The sequence below is a fragment of the Cyanistes caeruleus genome, chromosome 1 (assembly GCF_971803275.1).
Source record: "Cyanistes caeruleus chromosome 1, bCyaCae1.hap1.1, whole genome shotgun sequence".
Taxonomy (NCBI): domain Eukaryota; kingdom Metazoa; phylum Chordata; class Aves; order Passeriformes; family Paridae; genus Cyanistes; species Cyanistes caeruleus.
In genome coordinates this window covers 109,852,658-109,875,159 of record NC_141701.1, presented here as the reverse complement: position 1 = coordinate 109,875,159, position 22,502 = coordinate 109,852,658, and the positions used below count along the sequence as shown (strand labels likewise).

General features: G+C 36.3%; 1 protein-coding gene across 15 annotated transcripts in view; it reads left to right on the top strand.

Moving 5' to 3' along the window:
• The window catches only part of NEK11 (NIMA related kinase 11), a 104,790-nt gene that overhangs the window by 27,636 nt on the left and 54,652 nt on the right, over window positions 1-22,502 (top strand). For 8 of the 15 annotated variants that reach the window (XR_015276023.1, XR_015276028.1, XM_086849785.1 and 5 more), the window contains 9 exons: window positions 2,160-2,278; window positions 7,348-7,412; window positions 7,882-8,008; window positions 14,006-14,155; window positions 14,238-14,316; window positions 14,816-14,901; window positions 18,537-18,656; window positions 20,299-20,392; window positions 21,244-21,379. Coding sequence is in view for 13 of the 15 variants with exons in the window: in XM_086849785.1 (XP_086705911.1) it covers window positions 2,160-2,278; window positions 7,348-7,412; window positions 7,882-8,008; window positions 14,006-14,155; window positions 14,238-14,316; window positions 14,816-14,901; window positions 18,537-18,656; window positions 20,299-20,392; window positions 21,244-21,379 (976 nt within the window). In the remaining 2 variants the exon portion in view is untranslated. Of the gene's footprint in view, window positions 1-125; window positions 146-976; window positions 1,034-2,159; window positions 2,279-7,347; window positions 7,413-7,881; window positions 8,009-14,005; window positions 14,156-14,237; window positions 14,317-14,815; window positions 14,902-18,536; window positions 18,657-20,298; window positions 20,393-21,243; window positions 21,380-22,502 lie in introns of those variants that run through there. The other 7 variants (XM_086849868.1, XM_086849861.1, XM_086849842.1 and 4 more) reach the window with 5 other exon arrangements.

The following is a 22,502-nucleotide window of genomic DNA, read 5'->3' as shown; positions in this document are numbered from 1 at the left end:
ATTGGGTTAACAAATTTTTTCAGAGTTTCACAGCAGCAGTATTTCAGCAAATCTTTTATGATGTGTTTTTGTTTTCCTTTTTTTAGACACAAAATCAAGGGTAAATTAATTGTAGGACATTGAGACCACTTTTCCCTGCTTGAAGGTAATAAACTGTACACTTATGTGAAGGCACCTGTAGTGCATTATTCAACTGCTTTTGTTTTCCTTAGACCTTTTTCAGGAGTTGTCCCTCAGCTTCAGTATATTCACTGCCCTAAGTCTGTAGGTGCTGCACTTACTTTATTTTGCCTTTTTCATGGCAAAGTGTTACTGTGAGAGGGGACACATTGGGACAGGGAGAAACGGTGACTGGAGCCTGCTGCACTTCATCTGTCCTCACCTGGATAGTACACAGTCCCCTGAAGCAAATAGCTAGCAGCCAGCTGACACATGTTTGAGCATCCCCTCAGTCCTGGGCTCTGGATGATCTGGGGCATCTGTCTAGAAAGTTTATTTTATAATAATGACTCATTGTTTTTGAGGTGCGTGAGTAGATTCAGTCACAGCCCATCTGGCTGCCACACGATGGAGTACCCAGCAACAATTTTTCTTTCCTTCCTCTTCTCTTCTGCAAGCAACCAGGGGGAAGCTGCTGAACATTTGGAGTTGCAAAGGGGAAGCAGCTGCTTAGAGTTCCAAGTTCCCAGAAGAGCTTCTCTCTGGGCTGCAGTAGGGCAGCAGATGGAGAGCTGAACCCATATTCCCTTCTCTAGTGTATGAAATGATTCAGACATTCCAATTAAAAAATTGCAGGACATTGTAGGGAACACGTTTTTGATAGATGATGAAACAGATTTGCTTTGTTTTAACATATTTTTGAATGCTGTAACTTAGAACCAGAAAGGCCATAGAAATTACTGTAGACTTATGTCAGAAGCACATGAATATATAGATCTGCAAGGACAGAATCTGCTTATTTTGTAGCATCACTATGAAGCACTGTGGTGCTGGGAACAGAATAAACAAGAAATGCTGAAGACATCATAAAATGGTGAGAGTCAACAGTGAGGAAGAATAAAGGGATGATGATGGGAAATGATGGTACTGGTACATCTGTACAGGCAAAATAGTTCCTTGTATATGGCACATAAAACTTCTGATTTTATGTAGAATGTATAATGTAAAAGTAATGATTTATGGCTAATGAGCTTTTCTGATGTAAGGTAATTAGTCACTAGAATGTAATTAGACTCACAGTCCCTTTGCTCTGGGGTTAGTTACCACAACACATTGCTTACCATTAATGTGTGTGCATTCTTGTATATAAAATGAATTTATTTTATAAACTGGATAAACAATCTAGATTACAGTTTTCAAGTAGTCTTTTTCTGGTTTATTGGCATTCTCTTCTGTATGTTCCATTCCAAGTGCGACTTCAAGATCAATTGTTGATTTAATGAAGTATCACATGTTACATATTCTTGAGGCTTTAAATCTGCTTTGTTTCTGGCAAAAGTTTGAAAGAGGGAAAAGCATCATAATTAAAGAGACTGTATTGTAATTCTCAAGAGAACAACATGGTATCTTTGATGTTGACATGGTTATTATAACATAATAAATGAGTGTCGCTCGAGTGTGTGCTTGAGTGTGGCTTGACTGTGGAGTGGAAATGCTTTTCTCAAATTTATTAACTTATTCAGACTGATCAGGGCAGATTAATTTACCTAAATATCGATATTATAGCCTGTCAATGTAGGCCTTCATCATAAATCTCTGCAGAGAAAGTGTTTCTACAACATGATCCATCACTTCCAAAGGCAGACAACTAGATGACAGAGGTAATTGCACTAAACAGGTGTGTGTTCCTTTCTGTTGACTATGAAGGTTTGGGGTGACCAGCTCAGTTGCTGAAGTTTGGTGACATGAAGGAAGAACTTTGGTGATCTTGTGTAACACTAAGAGAAAACTACAAAGCCAGAGTGGTTGATACCATTTTCTTCCTCACTTGTGTATGCTTTTGGTGCTGGGAGAGTTCAGAATTCAGAATATGTTGATTTTACAGACCTACATGATGGGATGCCTGAAGGCCTAAGGAAGTGGGGTCCTGTACAATGATGAAGGAAATAGCATTTTGAAAACTTTCTGTAAGTGTGCAAATATGTTGTGATATTTTTCAGGGTGGAGATCTAGACTTTAAAATTCAAGAGTACAAAGATTCTGGGAAGATGTTCACTCAAAGCCAAGTTATAGACTGGTTTATACAGTTATTACTCGGAGTCAACTATATGCATGAAAGGTACAGTCATTTGATATGAGAGCATTTAGCTTGGGAGGGGAGTGATTGACTAGTTAGTGGTATTCAAACAGAAATGAAAGTTCTGATCACCAAACTATTGTAGTAAGTTTATGTCAGATACCTCAAGTGTAATTAATTATCTACCCTGCAGGAACATTGTGCATTCCATCTTTTAGCAGGACAATGGTAAATGTCTTCCAGCATTAGACACACTTTTTTTCAGAGCCAAATGGAAAATGGAGTACAGAAGAAATAGTTCAATATTGCTAGAAGAAAATGGATTAAAAGGCTAAAACAAAGTAATCTTTTTAAAGGGGAGTCAAGAAGCATGTCCTGAACATGTTTAATGTGAAGCATCCAATATATATGCTTGATATACTCCCAGTAAAGTCAGTGGAGTTATATACACGCATTCTTTGAAAAGAGATGTCACTTTTAACATCACATCAAAGACTGACTTAAAAAATTACTGCAGGTAATCCAGATATGAGGAGATCACACATGGCTGGAGCAGGGGCGGTGTATGTAGATGAATACCTACCTGGTCATCTGCATGAGTGTAGCTCTTGCCTGCAGTGTGATTTAGGCAGGCTGACTGCAGTGATGGAAAGATTTCCCTTACTACCAGTGTGCTGGACATGTACAATGCCTGTCTGGTCCCTTTCTGCATCATCCTTTGCAGGGCTTGGCCAAAATTTGCTTGCCTGAATTTTAGGTGTACCCAAGCAGTAGGTAGAGAAGTCACCTGTTGTCAAGAACAACCACTCCTTAACTGAGCTGAAGTTAAGTGTGTGGGATGTGTTTGATCTAAACTGATGGATGTCTAATGAGTTTTTGCCAGTGTCAGACTGTAGAGGGGAAAAGGGCAGAGTGAATTGCTGCCCAAGATGCAGGAGCATTTTTGTTCCTAAATGCCAATTTATCTAGGGCTTCTACATGAAATGCTGCCCTGCCAGTGATGGGAGGACACAAAGAGAACTCTCTTGGGCTGCTGTGCTCTTCAGCATTCGCCTCAGGCCAAAAGGACAGAGGGAAGTGGAAATAAAAATCCTGACAGTTTAACTGAACTATCAGTGTGACTTGGGTTTTTTTCCCCTCTCTTGAACTTCAATTTAACAACTTATCATTAAAAGTTTTGGTGCTCGGAAAGTCCCCTTTTGGCAAAATCCTTTCTTTAATATATGTGTTTAGAAGATGCATTGTGCAGAATAATGCAGCATAATAATATAAACATTGTGTTTGGGCTGATGGTCACTGTAGACCCCTTCCAACTGACCTGCTTTATTTTATTCTGTGAGTTATTCTTTTTGTCTTTAATTTTATGAATTTTCTTATGCCTCTTTTATCTCTATTTTACTCATCTTCTACTTGTTCTCAAACAAATGTTTAAAACCAAATAAGATCCTAAAAATAAACTTTAATTGGTTGTATATAAAATTTGGTTTCGTGAGAAGTCAGTTAATTCTCCAGTTTAAGCAATTTGATTTTCCAAACAGGATTTTATTTTCTCCTTTTCAGTCATAGCTAATAGTACCTCTCCAGATACTTAAAAATAACTTGACAGTTTCAATTTTTATATATTTATGTGTATTTTGTGTTATTAGGCTGTATGTACATTATGAAATATAACCTTTTCCTTATTAGTATAGAGTCAAACAATAGCTTAAGTGGAAAAGATTAGGCTTAAAAGAATTTAAAACTACCTACAGAAATTTGAAATACTAAAACATAATAATAGCCCTCTGTTTCTGTATAGAGGAGTCATGCATGATTTCTTCTCTACTGACATGGAAAAAAGCTGTAATATATGTTTGAATTATGTTCTAATGCAAAGAAAGCTTTTCTCTAGAATTAGAAGCTTGAAGTGTTTACAGCCTGTGGGTTGGTCCTTCCCCATGACATTCTTAAGAAAACTCAGCTTCTGTGGATGTGAGTTTTTTTTTGCCAGAGCAGCAAAAATTATTATTTATGGTTTTAAACAGACTTTTCACTTGTCCTTCTTGCACAACTTTAGTTGAACTTATACACTTTTTGAAAACTCTTATGCTGGAAAATTAATGTAATTTTTTTTAATTTGAAACTTGAAAACAAAATTATCTAGAAATAAACAGATTCAATCCTTATCTGTCTTTGATATAAAGAAAGGGAGAAGTAAAGGGAGGCACCATAAGAGCGGTCTTATCTTCACAGAGACCTTTAGCATGAAACCATCCTGTAGTCTCTCGTGTTACACATAGCCCATTGCATGTCAGTGCACAAAATTAATCCCACAACAATCAGGCAATGATGCCATTGATTAATTTAACCTCAATTTGAATAAGGCTGACCATTATGTTACCCATCATTTTGCTAATCATTATGAAAAATTTATGAGCACACATTTTTATAAGGTTATTCTTTGTGCAAACAGCAGATAATACAGGGTTCAGACTTACACAGAACCTCTTACTCTTCTCCAGAGTTCTTCAGATAGAGGAAAGAGAAATTAATTATGTGTTATTTCACAGCAGTAATATACTTCTGCTTCCCTCAGCTTCACTTGCAGCTCATTCTGTTGCAGGCAAAGCTTCATTCAAGGAGGCTGCCCACTGCTCTGGGCATGTCCTGTTCTTTTATGACTATGAGCCAGCAAGCAGGTACTCTGCAGAACATAGATATGGGTGTATTTACAGCCCAGATTTGAAACTGTCCTTACATGTTAATTTCTACCCAAATTAGCCACTCAATAACCACTTCACAGTCCATCAAGTAAAGTTTTGATAGAGCCCAGTTAATTCATGTTCTCTTTATAGGTCTGTCTTTTCCTACAATAAAGAAATTGTTCTCTTTCTTTAACTGGATTTACAGTGCAGTCCTGGTATTAATTTCTTACTAGTATTAAAGGATTCTTTTCAGGCAGGATTTCAGCTGATATCTTGTTTATCTTCAGACATATCATAGCAGAATAATTTGCATTGCATTGAGAAATATCATGGAAAGCTGAAAAAAATTATCCCAAATATTTCCTTGTCATATTAATATATGAAAGCATCTTATAATTACTGGTAATGCAGATAATGAATTTTCATCAATATGTTGCAAGATTACAGTAGCATTACACTGCAATTCAAACTAATGTGACCCAAACATCTTTTTTTTCATCTCCTTTTCAAATAATATGCTACTGAAAGCTTTCTGGATCATTCTTTTACTTCAATATGCCTGTTACTAAAGAAGTAGATAGTCAGAAAAATTTCAGGTTCAAAAATTCTGTGGTTATATTTCTACAAAGGAGTGTGATTAAAAGAAGGTTGAAATCCAGCAATTCTCAGCAGCAATGTACAAGAATAAGTTAACACAGTGAAAGCAAGTTCTTTCAAAGGATCTGTGTGATGAATGGTAAGAAAATTCCTTATGAATCTCAATTAACACAGCAATATTTCTATAAAAATGTGTGTGTGTACATACAGACATATATATACTTATGAATGAATAGCAAATATCACCCTAGTTTAATTTCCTTCCTGATGTATTGTATGACTGTTTATCTATTGCTCACAGAAGTTGTCAAATAGAGAACAAATTATTTATAAACAATATTTTATAAACATGGGTGGAGCCATATGAATAAATATTTTTTATAAATATATAAATATATGAATAAAATTTCATTTTTCCCAATGCAAAAAACCTTTTTCTAATGAAATTAAAAGCATTACTTTCAGGACAAAAAAGTGAAAGAAAAAGAAGTGAAAAACAATTGCTATAAAAAACATGAAGAACTCTTTTCTTTGACCCATAAAAATAGAAATGTTTCTTTTTCATGCCTAGTCTATGTACATACTGCAATGAATTCTACTGTTATTTTTCATGTTTTTTTCCCCATTTGTGAACTGAGTATATTGAATTGCATATTTTTTTCTCATCTTGCAAAAAATATTTTCAAATGACTTGTGGACAAAATTGGGTATTTAAGCTGCAGAATGTATATTTTATAATGTTAATATAGAAACTATTTTGGAAATAATTTCATTATGTCAATGCCTAAGACTTTAATAATTCAAATTTGAGATAATACTTGAGGATTGCACAAAAAAATCAAAATTGAGTGTTGTATTCATTTTAGCTGCCCTCAAAAATCTCAAACCATCACTTTCTTTATATGATCTATTTGGCTGAATGACTAGTGTATTTGTATTAGCAAATACAATTTCTGCAGCCAGTATGTACCAAATGTTATTCTAACCTCCTCCTGAGCAGAGCTAATGATTAATCCTGTGTGTTAATAATAATTTCAAAAGTGGATGAATTCTAGTTTAGGTGAGGCTATAGGCAACAATGCTTTTGGAAGTGTTATTAACAAGAATTAATTGAGAATATGTTTTGTATACCGCAGAGATACTTTGTTTTCCTAAGGGACTGTAGAATTACTGTCACACATGTAAGACTTACAGAAATTAAGAAGATTCTGTATATCCTTACATGGTGTGTAGCTTATAATGCTTTTTTTTCAAACTCTCATGGAAAAATAAGTCTGTAGAAGCTAATTGTTCTGTTCCTTTTCCTCTTCATCTTTGTAAAGTTCTTTCATCTTCCATGCTGTTACTGTAAAAAATTGAACTACTAGCTTACACTATATACATATTTGTCTTTGAAGTAATACTTTTACTCTGTAGGAGTCTTCCTATAGCTTTGAGTATTTTATGCTTTTTTACGCCTCTTGTAAGGCATCTCATTCTGCTGGCAGAAAAGAAGATGTAATGCTTTTCAGACGAGTCAGATAGGAAGACTTGTCTTTCTCTCTTCCTCTGCAGCTTGTGCTATGTCTGTATCTATGTTCTTAAGCTGGGATCCCCAGGTATGTTTTTATTATCCTGCTTAGGCTCTCACCCTGCATGTGGGTTCCTGTGAATGCACCTCTGTGAAGCTCCTTAAGGCCTCAGTGCCATGGATTGTCACTGGCAGAGTTAGACTGTAGCAGTGGTGGGCTGGCCTTTCTGAAAAGGGATGAAGTTAAATGCCTGAAATACTTAATACACAACTCTGAATGCTTCCAGTTGGATGAGGCTGAATTTCCTTTTCTATTCCAGACGGATACTTCACAGGGATTTGAAAACCAAGAATATATTTTTGAAAGATAATCTTCTTAAAATTGGTGAGATTTCTATACTTGTTAAAGATATATTTTCATGTAATAGAACAGTCCAGCAGACATTTTGTCAATAAGGAGATTTAAAGAAAATTGTGTCCGAAATAGCATTTTGATTTGTAGTCAAACATTTATTTGACAGTTAGACACTGGAGAGGCAGTGAAATCTCTAGCATTGAGGGTGCTTCAAGCTTGGCTGGGCCTGGACCTGAGCAGCCCCATTTAACTTTGAGCCAGGGGTTTGAATCAGATGACCTTGTGAAGCCTCTTCAAACCCACATTGTTCTGTGATATTATGCTTGTGTGGTGTTTTATTTTGAAGAACTGCAGAAAATAGTTTTTCCCATTTTTTAAAATACTAGCAGAATTTTCTGGATGTACAGTCACTTTATCATATCCGACAATAAACAAAAAAGTTTATATTAATAGATATATGTTAGTATTAATACATTATTCTTTCTACTGATATTTTTAGGAGACTTTGGAGTTTCTTGTTTTTTGATGGGTTCATGTGATCTTGCAACTACTTTTACTGGGACACCACACTACATGAGTCCAGAAGTACTGAAGCACCAGGGATATAATACAAAATCTGACATTTGGTGAGTGGTTATAATGCTATTTTGGTTGGATTAGGCATTTATCACCACTAAACTATTTCAGGACATTAGAATCAAATGTTGCAATTTGAAGCCTTGCCCTTTTTGTTAAGAAGCATGTAGTTGACTTTTATTCTAGGTTATCTGAGACTTTAAAGGAGAATAAGATTCGGCTCCAGTCTCTGATGTGGTACAGGATGATTGTAGACAAAGTTCAGGTTTTTCTAGAAAGGGGGAAATCTCTTTTTTTCTCATATTGAGATAGATGAATTGAAAAAAAGCAACTTTCTGTGAAACTTTAGATGGATGAGCAAAGAGTGATTCTGGCTGCGAGGATAGAAGGACCTTCTTAGGAACTAAATTTAAAAACATTGGCAAATGTTAAAAGCAAGAAGGTGTTTGGAAGTGAAGCTGAAAATGAGAATAACTGCAGTGTTAGAACAGAAACAAAAAGGCACTCTGTTTTAGAAGTGACTCAAAAGTAGAAAGAAAAGTATTGGTTCCGCATTTAGATGGCACAAATCCTTGAAATCAGGACTTCTGATGTGATGATTAAAGGATCAAGTTTAGGAGCTGAGGTCTGTTGAAAGACTTTGGGAAACTTGTGGGTGTGCAGGTACTCATCCAAACTAAGATGAAGAATGATTTTTTTGTAATGGCAAAAATATCTGGCTTGTTTATATGTGTGTCTTAAAGCATTTCATGGTTTAAGATTATAGTTAAAAGTGTTGAGTTTTTAAATTTTGTCATAGTATTTTATTTAAGGGGCTTTGTTTCTTTTATGAGGTGTTTTGTTGTTTGTTGGGTTTTTTTCCTGTAGGTATATGTATCAGAAGATTAATTGTTAAATAAGTATTTCAAACCAGGAAAGTTTCTTTGTAAAACATTTGGATTATAGTTTGATTGCTTTGTCTCAGTTCTGACTTTTCAAAATATACTTGTGGCTGCAGGATATAATTCTAAAAGTGGAGGACAGTTATCTATATTTTCAAATGGTAGCAACCATTTTTCACAGTTGACATATTCAGTCCAGTCAACAGATATGTCAGGAATCTCATCTCATGGCCTGTGTGGCTGACTGCTATGGATTTGATGTCAGATTCTTTCTTGTTCATCTGTAGCAAATATCAGCTAATACATGTAGTCAATAAAAATATATTGGGAGAAGATTTCAAAAGATGTCAAAACAAATGAAAAGGCAGGGAAGCCTGCCTTTTGTGCTCTTCTACCCCAAGGAATAATTTCTTTTTTTGCAGTGCAAATAGGAAGTAAAATACATGTTTAAGTTCTATTTGTCGTTACTAGTGTCAATCCATATAGGTCATTGAAGTTGTATAGAGTAAGCATAGTCAGAGTTTGGTCCAATAGTTTTATAAATCATGTGTTGATCACCATTTCAAAATTTACAAAAACACAGAAAGAAATCCCCCCATCCCAAATTCAGTAGCTACCAGCTTTCTGCTATACTTTCTGCCTCTTGTGATCTTTCCAAAGCATTACCAAGTACACTCACCTGAGGGTGAAACTGCCTTCAGCAGGAGCTTCTTGGCCCTCATTGTAGTGGCACTAAGGAGGAGGTGTGCCCTGATCAGTACTTCCCCAGCGCATAAACCCGTTCTTTTTTTGAACTCATTCTTCTTTTGATCAGGACTCATGTGTTTGATTGATACTCATGTCTTTTAATCTTTTAATAATGATTCTTTGAATCATTATTAATTCTTTTAATTATGAATTCTTTTAATCTTTGAATAATGATTCTTCCAATGATTCTTGCTTTTTTTCCACTATCCCCATTTAACAAAAGACAAGAGGTCACTGAGCATACAGGGGAGCCCACCCTGGAGGCTCCAGATAATATTAAGTCCTTGGGCCACTGTGCAGGAAGTTTGGTTGCTCATGAAGGATCAAAGACTCATAGGATGGTTTGGGTTGGAAGGATAAAGATCATCTTATTCCCACCCCCCTGCTGTGAGCAGGGACATCTACTAGACGAGGTTGCTCAAAGTCTGAGGTTGCTCTAGCCTGGCCTTGAACTCTCTCTCAGCTTGAAGTTGTTACTCCTTGTCCTATCATTACATGCCTTTTTACAAAGTCTCTCTCTCTGGCTTTCTCTGTGGCTCTCTCTCACTTTATGTGCTGGAGGGTGCTCAAAGGTCTCCCTGGAGCCTTCTCCAGGCTGAACAGCCCCAACTCTCTCATGGAAGGGGTGTTCCAGCCCTCAGATCCTCTTTGTGTACCTCCTCTGGACTTGCCTCAACAGGTCTGCATCCTTCTCATCTTGGGAGCCTGGATACAGTACTCCACGTGAGGTCTCAGAATAATGAAGTAGAGGGAAGAATCTTGTTCCTCAGCCTGCTGCTCACACTGCTTCTGATGCAGCCCAGGATGTGGATGGCTTTCTGGGCTGTCAGCACATGTTGCCAAGTCATATTGAGCTTTTCATCATGCAAGTCCTCCTCAGGCCTGCTTTCAATTCATTCTCTGGCCAGTCTGCATTTGTCACCTAAGTGCAGGACCTTACAATTTGCCTTGTATTCCATAAGGTTGGCATGAGCCCATCTCTCAAGTCTGCCAAGATCCCTCTGGATGTCGCCTTCCAGCATGTCAACCATACTACACAGCTTGTCAGCAAACTTGCTGAGGATACACTCAGTCCCTCTGTCCGTGTTGCTGACAGAGATGTTAAACAGCGCTGTTTGTTGACCTCTGAGGAATTTCAAGGAGTTTCCCAAGTCTTTTATATGGAGCTGAAGTGACATTCCCTCTTCAGATGTTTTTTTCTGATCTCTAGCAGGACCCAAAAATTCACACACAAAAATTCAGACTTGCAAGTGTTCCCATATTAAATGTAAGATAATGTAAAATATCTTCTGGAAAAAACAATTAGTGCTGTCTCACCTTGTTATCATGATCCTCTCACTATTCAGTTCAGTTCATTGGAAAGACCTTAATTTATGCTGCATTTATGATGTGCTCTAAAGAGATGCTGTGCTTTTCAGGTTCACTGAAACATTCTGTACTGGCTTTTCAAAACTGGCTTGAATATTCACAGTGCAGCAGCTGATGCAGGAAGTATTGTCCTTTATAGCCCAAGGTAAATAGATGGGGAAAAAAACTTCATATTTTACAGTTTCTCCCTATGGAAGTTCTGCAGTTACGCTCAGAGAAGTGGCAGCATTTATGTTTTTCTTCAGTTGAAATGTCAGGGCTGGAGTTCTTTGCCATTCCATGCTTTATGTCAAATCTAAATCCACAGGAGGCAAATTAAAGTTGGCTCACATGTTTTCCCCAGCATCCCTGAGCCTGGACTGGCTGGGCCATGAGAGAAAACCTTTGCAGATGACACAGTCTGGGGTTTCCTCCTTTCCAGATAAGAAGCTTCTTCAGGGAGCTGATCTCAGTTTGGCAGTTCACGACCCCTTCTTCCCATCGGTGCTTCCCAGATCCAGCAGGGAGAGGAGTCAAAGAGCCCAGGAGGCCAGGCCAGGTCAGGGGTCAGTCAGTGATGGGTGTGTGGGCAATTGGGCTCTCTGATAGCCCAGCACAGCCTGACCCTGTGGCGCTGCTGTGCCACTGTCCTGCTGTCCCTTCCTGCCCTCACAGCCTGTGGTGACACTGATGCTGTTGGGACTCAGCTGACATTCCCATGCCTCCAGTGCTGTGGCAGAGACAAAGCAATGTCACAACCACATGTAAACCCGTTGTACTCTGTCTTCCATCAAGAACTGTCAGATTTTGACAGATGGTTTGTCTGTTGTGTTTGGCTAAATTGGGCTGCTCACACCACAGATCTGGAGGCTTTCATTTTATTGTGCTTGCTTGTCTGTGCTTTCCCTCCACTTTGTCTTTTTCTTTCATATTAACAATCAAAAAATGAAGCAATGAGAAGGCTGGGGAAGACAGCAGCAGGGAGTTCTCATTTAAGAGCTGATGAGTGAGTATTGAGGAAATTAAATTCAGGGACACATTCCTCACAGACTCTGAAGCCAATTAATTCATAAGACCTTATGATATGATCAGAATAAGAGATATAGGCCATAAAGGTATATGCATTTACATTATCTGACTTTTGAAGTTGAATTTAAAGCTAACTTGGATCTTAGAACCTTTGAAGAACTGTAATTTTTTTTACAAAAGATCAGAAGATGTTAAAAAGATGGCAATATTTATGTAAGCAACATCAAAAACCTCAGGGTGGTTTTTCCTTAGAGGGAGAAGTTAGTGGTCTGTCAGTTGAGACTGGGGAGAACACACTGAAGCCTGTCTAGATGCTCCATTTTCTGATGTAATCAAGCACAAGTAGCTTCAACATGAACTGGTCATGCCCAAATTTTGCTGAAATTATGTGCCGTTCAGGAACTTTGTCAAACCTATTCATGAATATAGGGATTTGTCAAACCAAGTGTGCTGGCTGGCTGGTTTAATGACCATTCTAGAATTTTATAACATTGGAACTTATTCAGGCTAAGATTATAAAAGTAATTAAATTATATGTTTGGATTGTGTGCAGATCGCTTACAGGAACTGGGAAGCAATTTCCTCTTGCTCCTCAGGAGGTGCTTAGACCAGAAATGTAGAAACTGAGAAACAATGAGAAACAATGTAGAAGCAACTGAGAAAGGCAGTTTTGAGCCAAAAGCTTGTCTGTTACTTTAGGTGTTTGCAGCTCAGCAACTCTCTTGGGAGGAAGAAATAGCCTTATTCAGGAATCCAGGGCAGCATTTCTCAGTTTAGGAGATATTTATATTATTTCAAAGATTTTGATCCTGCAGAAGGAAACTTTATTCTTTTTCCTTAATTTTTCTTTACTTTTTTCCTTGATTTTTTTCTTTCATGGAAAAGATGGGATTTTCCCTGGGTAGCCTGTTCACAGCCCTGGCTACAGCAGAATGCCCTGGGCATTCTTTTCATCTTTCTCCACCTCAGGTGTAGCCAGAGCACTAAACTAGATGAGTAAATCAGCTTGCCTGATGTGTCAAATCCCATGTTCCTAATGGCTCATTAAACAATTTCTAGCTGCCAGAATCAAGCAGCTTCCAAAACAGATTGATTCTGCAAAAAAGAAGTTATAGTACAGTCTGTCAGGTTGGGATTTTCCTTCTTGTTCTCTCTGGCTGATTTCCATTTTTATTTGATGCTTTCAGATGCTGTGTGCATAGGGGGTTTTTTTGTTGTTCTTTTTGCTTTAAGTATTTTCTCATGTAGTAATTATCCTGTTTCAGAGTCTGAACATACATCATGAATACAGATTATCATCTGTGTATTACTGTTTACTGATTTTTAAAGTTCGAAAGCTGTTTGACTGTTTAATCTTTAACTATTTATTTACCTCAGTAGTTGTTCTTTAGCTGATTCTTAGCAAAAATGCTCTGCTAATGGTTTTGACATACTTGCTTGAAAAGTACCAGTGAGTGGAGTCCCTCCCATTCTCTCTCTTATTCCTTATTTGCACTGAATGTAGGCCTTTGGTTTCAGCTTTAAAATTATTTGCTCTTGTTTTTTTTATTGCTAGATGTGCCTCAACTCCTCTTCTTTAACCAAAATGAATAATTTAAACTTTATTCATTATTTGCTTTCAAAGATTTTTATACCCCTTTCCTGAAAGCCATTTACCTGTACATATTTCTTATCATTATGCTTTATTTTCTTACTTCTTATGGAATCACAGATTAAATTATAAATACCACAGTCAAATATGAAGATATTTAAGCTGGTTGCTTAGATGAGCCTTGACCTGTATCTGGCTCTCACCAGTATTTTCTGAGATGCCCTGACTGGAGAAAGAGCTGAGCATCCTCCAAGGCCTGCAAAACTCAACTTCCCTATTTTTAAAAAAGCATTTGTCAGACAGAACTCAGATGAACTGCAAATTGTTATGAATAGTCATTATATAAAAATATTATGAGAGTGTTTATTTTAAAATGTTCAACATGGTGACCTTTTATGATGGGCATTAGGACTGCTGAATAATATGCTATCCCTATTTGTTTATTCTTCAAGGTCTCTGGGATGCATTTTGTATGAGATGTGCTGTATGAACCATGCATTTGAAGGACAGAATTTTTTGTCTGTTGTGTTAAAAATTGTGGAAGGTGAAACACCTTCTCTCCCTGATAGATATCCAAGCAAACTGAATGCTGTGCTATGCAGGTACGTTATTTTCTTGTTTAGCAGATTTTTCACTAAGTTTGGACAATTGCTTAATTGCTACTTTTGGTTTTTAATGTTTCAGCATGTTAAATAAGAATCCTTCATTGAGACCAGCAGCAGCAGAGATCCTAAAATCCCCTTATATTGATGAACAACTAAAAGTATGTAAGAAAAAGCAGTAGCTGTACATTTGCCATTTGAGTATGTATTTTGCAAAAGCAAAATGGAGGCAGGGAAATCATGTTGAGAAAAAATACTTTGATAACTGTTGATGGGAGCATTTATCTAGGGGACTTTCAGAGCTATAGTACAAATATGATTGAGGAATGAAGCCCTCATCACTTGATATGCTGAATGTATCCCCTCTTTAATGTTATGAGCAATAAGTAAAACAGGCATCTATGCATAACAAATGTAGATCATTTGGCCCTGGGTACATATATCTCTGAACTGTTCTGGTTCATCATAGTTTTAATGAAAACCAATGCCTTTTTCTCTTTTTCCCAGGCTTCAGTGCCTGTATTATTTGGCTTTCTGAGAAGCTGGGGAGGGAAACTCCTTGGACAGTTTTTATGTCAGGATGATATTAGGTAATAGCTGAAGATTCTGGATAACTTTATCATCAAATCTTGATACCCATTCTGTTTTATTTCCTTACAGAAAACACAGTACAAGTTCACAAACATTACTGTGAAAGACAAGGCACTTAACTGGCAGAAAGAAACTGCTCCCATTTTTGGTGCTGTGTAAGTATTTTTAACAGTTTTATAGGCAGTAGTATATGAAATTACAGTGTTGCCAAACAATCTCGTAGTGCTTCATGTTTAGACAAACCTATTCCCCTGAAATACAACAGAGCAACCACATTAGGGAGATGCATGATTAATATTTAGGGAGTAAAAAAAGATTTGCAGATGAAATATTCTTATTTTGTGACTGTGTAAATTGCACATGCATATGAAGGGTATGTTTATGTTAATTTAGTACCAATTGGTAAATAAATCATGACCTTTGTCTTTAAATTTTGGAGGTTTAAGCTGTCATTTTAGATAGGTCATCATCATTTATAGTGCTGCTGTTTTGGTAGTTACTAAAAATTAAATGTGGAAGCTATATTTCCTAAATTACACCAAACTAAAAGCATATACACTTAAACTAATACTCATCTAATACCTCCATAGGTATTTTTTTTCTTGTAACTACAGCGAGAAATCAAGAGTAGCAATGTTTCTTGGTGCTTATATCAGCAGTATCTTCACACATGATCTCTCTCTTAGGCACTGAATATATATTGAATTAATTGCATTAAATTACAATGCTGCAATGTTTAAAGCAAATTCCAACATGGACATTTTAATTTTGCCTTTGTAAATTAGCTCTGCAGTTTCATGGGTAGCTCACCCTCCCCTTTGCTCCTCATCCCTGAGTTTTCTGTACAGGTTTTGTTCTGAGAGCTAGTAAGAGCAAAACCAGAAGTTTGTGATCCTGTGAGGAAGCAAATCCCTGTTTCTTTTTTCCTCTAAATAACTGTCCAGATTTTAACAGCTCTCTGAAATTTATTTTGAATTATTAGGTTACAGCAATGAAGATTAAAACAATCCAGAACTGGCAGTGCCTTTGAGGCTATAGGACTTTCACCTTTGTTTTCTTGTGATCTCTGCTCTTGTACAGGACCCACAGTTTTGCAGCTGTGATCACTTTGCAGATGCTGGTGTTTCTGCAGTTTGCAAGCCTCCCTTCAGGAGAGGTGACCACCTTCAGCTTTTCCAAACAAAGTGTACTTTGCTGCCAGTGGTAGGAAGAAAGCAGAGTACAGACAGTTGAATTCAGCATAGCAAAACTTTTATACATCATTTTATCCAGTTTAACTGCCGTCAGTGTATCTGTAGGCTCTCATCTTTACAAATTGTGTTTTGGGTTTCTACTCCTCACTTCTGTCCTTAGTGTCTCTTGTTGACAGATGAGTCTGTCTTTTTGTGAGACCAAAGTTTTCCATTTTTGTACGAATAGGTACTTCTAGTATAAATAGTTAAATGGACTTTGCAAGCCTTGATGTAAAATGAAACAATAAATATATATATTCAAGTTAATTCAATTTACTTTGAGAGGATTGCTTCCTTCTCAAATTAAATATAGTTAACTACAGAGATAGTCCTTAGAGACATTCTGTAGATAGTTTTGGGACACTGAAATATTTCCCAGATATTATGCCAAGTCTATCTGAAATATATGCAGTAATTTTAATGCTTGTTGAAACACAGAATATGAAAATCTTCAAGAAACTTTTAATTCTTGCCATTTTCTTGTGGGCACAAATTTTCAGATTATCTATACGCACCAAAACCATTGTATCTGCTTTGGGGAAGCAGGATTGTTACTTGCAAAATCTACATCCAGACTTCAAATATCCTCATGCTTTTAGATGAGACAGATAAAACCATTTTGTATTTTTTGTAAAATACATACTGTATTGTTCACCTGATCCACTGTCATTAGCTTGAATGCATTGAGTCTCATCACCTTCCAAATGGAAGAATCATTTTCTGACAGAGGTAGCATGTGAGAAGGATCTGTAAGTACACCTTTTCAAAGTCAAGTTTGTAGTCTCTAAGAGGAAGAGCAAGTAGTTCTAACTATAAACACCATGCTCTTGTACTATTGTTAGAAGGAAATAGAAAGTCTGCTACTCTGCAGAGGTCCAGAGTTCCTGTAAATTGAGAAGCAATGAATGGCAATTTATCTTGAGGTTTTAAAATTCAGGACGTAATTAGGGAAAAAATCCTAGGAGAAGTTTTACTTCATCCTTACTTGTTTTACAGTGTGATTATTTTGGCCCAAGTGTTTGGAATATGCAAGAAGTCATAATCTTATAATGACTCTCATTGTGCTAATGGCATTAGCTGCCTGTATTGTCACTGATAAGCAAAATACCAAATAATTCCTGATATCCCAGATCTAAACAGGTAGGTAAAATGAACTAAAAATACCTGAAAAATGACAGAGAGCAGAAAAGGTAAGGAGAAAAAAAATAAACATAGTGAATTTCCCGCATCTGCTGTCTTGCAGCAATACTCTAGTCCCAGTGACTGTACAAATAATTTCTTGCTATGGTGTTCTCCTCAAGCATTTGTACTTTATATTGATGTTTGCTTTTTCTCACCAGGAATTCTTTTTGCCATGGAAAGCAAAAAGGTTGAGTCTAATTTCTTCTAGTAAAGGCCTCTGATAGCTTATTTTAATCTATTCCCATTCAAGTCATAAATTTTAAATATTTAAGTAAGTATAAGGCTGTACAAGTTCAGTTTCAACTTGAAGGAAAAATTGCTTTTTTCCCCATGAGATTCTTTTAATTTGAATTAGAGTTTTTTACAGGAGAAAAGAAATATGTCTACATTATTCATACTTGAAGAGTTAGTTCCATTCTTATGAATAATTGAACTCTTCTTGTCTTTGTCCTTAATCTTTCATATTTCACACTAATATTCATATCTTTGCACTATTTGAAAAACATAATGAATCTTCCCTGCTCATTTATTAAAATTCAAAATGATAGTCCAGGAGTGTTACAATTTGTACAGTTACAAACCTGGCCTCTTAGATTATCAAAAGTGAATTTATCTCATAAGAGTAAAAACAGTAATTTGAAATGAATACTTGGTATTATAAATACATTGTATAATAAATATGTAATGTGTAAGTGAAAGGAGACTGCCAAGGCATTTCAAACTAGGGTTTAATTTTTGTTTTAATTACTGTAGAATGTGAGATAAAAATCTGAGATTAGTATCCTTTTTGTCATAAAGGACTAATATTGCTTTCTTTGGTTGATAAATACAGCTTAAATACATAAGTCAATAATTTATGCTCAGGTTTCAGAGATGGTCTGTGAAGACCATCTTAGCTGTGGAATCTTATTATTGATTAGGACCAGAAATTCAAGAGGACATCATGATAATTATATCTGTCATTAAGGACACATAAATATTCTCTTTTGTTCTAGATAGTTTGTAACAATCAATGTAAAATGTACAAGTGGTTTTATGGCTCTCATTTAAAGACTGCCTTTGTACTTGGAATATGTCCAATAATGAAGCCTGACAGGGTAAATATTTCACTGTGCTTCAGTATTTATTCTTTTAAGGAGATGAATCTACCTATTTCCATCCCCACCTGAAATGATTCACCTTCTTCACAAATCCAAGTTTAAATATTTCAATTTAAAGAGGCATTTGCTTTCCAAACGAAGGTCTATTTAGTCTGCTTTAGTTCCAGAGACTTTCTAATTATTCCATTTGAAATGTCAGTGTGTTTCAATATCCAGTCAAAATACTGAATATTTACATTTTTATATAAAGTTGGGTTTCCTTGCATTCAATTTCAGACAGAAGAAAGTTCATTTGCAAACTCTGCAGGAACTTTCTGAAGTACAGAAAATGACACCGCGGGAACGAATGCGGTTGAGGAAGTTAAATGCTGCAGATGAGAAAGCAAAGAAGTTGAAGTAAGTTGTGCCCTAACCATGCAATTTTTCCCACCCAACAGTCTAATTGGAGAGTTAGAATTGTCAAGGTAGAAATAAAAACAGTATGGGTCTTCAGCTACTCAAAGTCAATGAGAATTTTGGATGACAATAATCACACAAATTATTTATGTAGGAAAAAAATTAGAATTTTAGCCCAAAACTGGTGCTTTGAGTACCAAAGTTCTGGTCAAATAAGTATATGAGAGATTTTCAGGTGTGTTACAATAGGAGACATTTTTTTAATGACTGTTTATGTTAAGAATTGCCTGGTCTGAGGAGCTGGACATTTAGTTACAATCCAGTGCTTGTCAATTGTTTTGGCCTCAGAGGTTTTCCAATAGAAGTTAATAGCTGGAGGATAGATAGTCTTGTCAAAGGATCAAAGAGGGGTAATGGTTGTATTGTAAAGGATTTATGATTTATGGGCTTTTTTATTAAGTGAGACATAACAAAATATTTTGGAAGAGAGTAAATACAGTTTCTGATGGAATATGAGAAACAACTGGAAGGTTTTGTTTGGGGTTTTTAAATAAAAACCAGAATATATAGTTTTGATGACACATTTGAAGCAAGTAACTAAAACCTTCATGTCCTTTTGGAAAATATGTCTGAAGAGTACTTGTGCCTGACTGGCATTTGCTACATAAATCGATTCTAATTTTAGAAAACCCTCTCCTTGAACTTATAGAGAAAGTATTAACATCTCTTCTGCATGGTGCCTTCAGTAATATGGTAGGCAAATTCTTGTACTAATATGAAATTTGTAAATAGGAACAGAAACTGTCTCTTTCACGTTTTAAAAATTAATGGAGAAAGATTAAGAAATTAATTAGTAATTAATTAATTATTAGGAAATAATGCTAATTGCAGGATAGTTCTAGTTTGGTTTTAATTTTCATTGCTTTCTTCCATTTTGGTGTTTTCTGATGAGATTTTCACATTTTTTCTTTCCCCCAAAACCAAAACCAAATATATTTATTTTTCATTATGAAGGGAAGATAAATATTCAGACCTTGTTTTCAGGCATGAGTTTTTGAAATGGATCAACACTGAGCTCTAGACCATTGTCAGCTGACTCTGGCTGAAAATGTTGGAAACAATGCAAAAATTATACCTTCTCAGACTGGAGATCTAGTTCCAGCAGTGAAAATCTAGAGATGGGTGGGAAGGGAATATATTAATGGAAGCTGGCAAAACTTCTTAATGTAGCACCTGTCTGAAGTGGTTCCACACAGAAAAGCACAGTTATCAACTGTCCTCCAGGGGAAGAGTTTGTAGCACACTAATGTCCCATGTCTGTCTGAAGCTCAAAGGTCTCTGCACTACATGGTGGAATAAAGCCCAAAGTATTTAAGACTGTTGGAAGAACTAGAAGAGACTGGGACTAATAATTTACTATTTCCTAATTATGTTATGCAAGTTGTGAAAATAAAATATAATAGCACTTGGAGGTAAGGTCTGAAAACTCTTTTTGCATTCATTAAAACCTGAGTAGATACCATGAATATTTGACAACATGAAAATCTCAGCACAGAATTTGTTTTTCCATGTTTGCTTTTAGAAGATCCCTTTGTGCATGCTCTGAAATCATATTCTAAATACAAGTGTTCTGTATTTACAGGCAGCTGGCAGAAGAAAAATATCAAGAAAATATCAAAAGAATGCAAGAATTCAGATCCCGTAATTTTCAGCAGCTGAATGTCAATGTCCTACATGTAAGTATGGGCTATTGTTTTGGAGGTCTCATTTATGTGCACCCAGTGTATAACACTTTTCTGTTTCCCACATGGCTTCTTTAGCACTAGAGGCACAGGCCTGTTCTGAGACTCGTAGCTGGGAAGTGCATCAAAATCTGGACTGCTTTGCTGAACCTGTTGATCTGTGATGAGACAAAGTACATTCAGTTATTCACATGTGGTTCAACAAGCTCTCTATTCATTGCACAGTTTTATTTCTTTAAGTTACCCTTTCTTAATTTACCCTTAAATCTAAATTTGCTCTCTGAAATGTTTTTACTGACTATATGACATCAGAGTTCAAAATACATTTATTTTCAAGATGTTTAGACTTGTAATCCTTTAAACATTATAATTTGGCATGGCTATGGGTTATTTTCATTTGGTTAAGCATATTAACACTTCACCTGGCTTTCTAGTAAAAATGAAGCCTTGGAATGACTCCCAGAATAAGTTGTCCTTTGCTTTTAAGCTATCTGCAACAGAAAATGAGCCAGTTCAATTCTAGCACCACATCCTATTGTAGAAAGAGAAGGGTCAGTTTGGAATAGTTGATTAATGCAACACAGAAATATTTTTTTTTCCACTTTGTATTTTATCTTTTCTTTTGTATGTCCTCTGGTTTCCGTTTTCCATTGTGTCTAGAGAAAAAAATACATTAAACCTGCTTCTTATGGCTGAGTCACTACTGATCATTTACAAAAATGTTAGGATTTTATTTTAACATTTACCTAATACAAGTCCCAGGAATTGTGTAGCTCAACCCCTGTGTTGTGATCCTGCTGAAATCTCTGTTCTGTTTCTCCATGCTGCCTCATCATTTGACTAAGGAATCTGATGAGCAGACTTCAAAACATCTCATTCATTCTCAGCCAGCCACTACGGGGAACTTTGTGTCCACAGGACATGATGAAGCAAGAGGGAATGGGACAAGTGAAATCAGCGTGTCTGAACTTACAGACCACGGTAAGAATTCAAAGTCTGATATTAAAGTGAAAATTCCTATCAAGAAAGAAAGATTTGTCCCTTGTAGTTCTTATGCAGTGGGGAAACTGGTTTAAAAAGTGGTCAGATTTGTAAAGTTGTCAAAAAATGACAAAGAGAGAAGGAAATGAATCTGGGTGAATGTATGTACAGCAGATGTGTAGCAAGGTTACGTGGCAGGAGGTCTGTGTTCCCAAAGTTTGAGTGACCTGTGGGCAAAGATAGAGGTGAATGTACTTCCTCCAAATGAGATGCTGAATTAGAACGAAATAGCTTAAAGTTTCCACATATGAAATGACTGGCATTAGAAAAGTTTTTTCTAACTTACTTCTCCAGTGAAAAAGAGAGTACAAGAATTCAAAGTGTTTGCACCTTTGGTACACTTTGATGTCATTTTCTTTAACAATGAGAGAAGCAGATGGAAACTCTTTAAACTCTGCTTATCTATATTGTCCACAAATACTTAGCTAGTGTCTAAAGAATATTAAGTACTATATAACATGTATTTTTCTGTTATAGACAAAAAAATAGTCAAGCTTTTTGAAAAGGGTCAGACTGTGGAAATCATATGTTTAATGAGGAGAATATTTTAAAGATCACATTTATGTGTTTTTGTCTACAATGTTCTGGAGTGGTGTCTTACTCTTAAATATTTAAAAATCATTGTGTGAGCACTTATTATGGTGAAACATTTTTAATCAGATTAGAATCTTGCAAATATGCATCAATATACTTTGAAGTAGGAAGACTACTTTTCTCTAATAGCACTGCCTTTTAGTGTTGGTTTATGTACATCTATGAAAGTATAGGTCATTAAATTAAAGGCATCAGAATCAGTTCACTTGTGTTTTGGGTTTTTTTTAATTGCAAATGGCACTCTTTTCTTTCAGTGTACCCTCATTTGTGACTATGTGGTTGGTTTGCTGTTTCACAGTATGAGAAGAGATGACCTGTGTAGGAGAGAACCCAGCTGCCAGAAGTACATCCTGGGGGGAGGGCAGGGAAACATGCAAAGGGAGGAGTGAGAGAAAGCAGTGAACGTGGGTGGGAGATGGACTGGGAGAAGCATACAAAGACTCCTAAACAGAAACAGAACAACATGCTT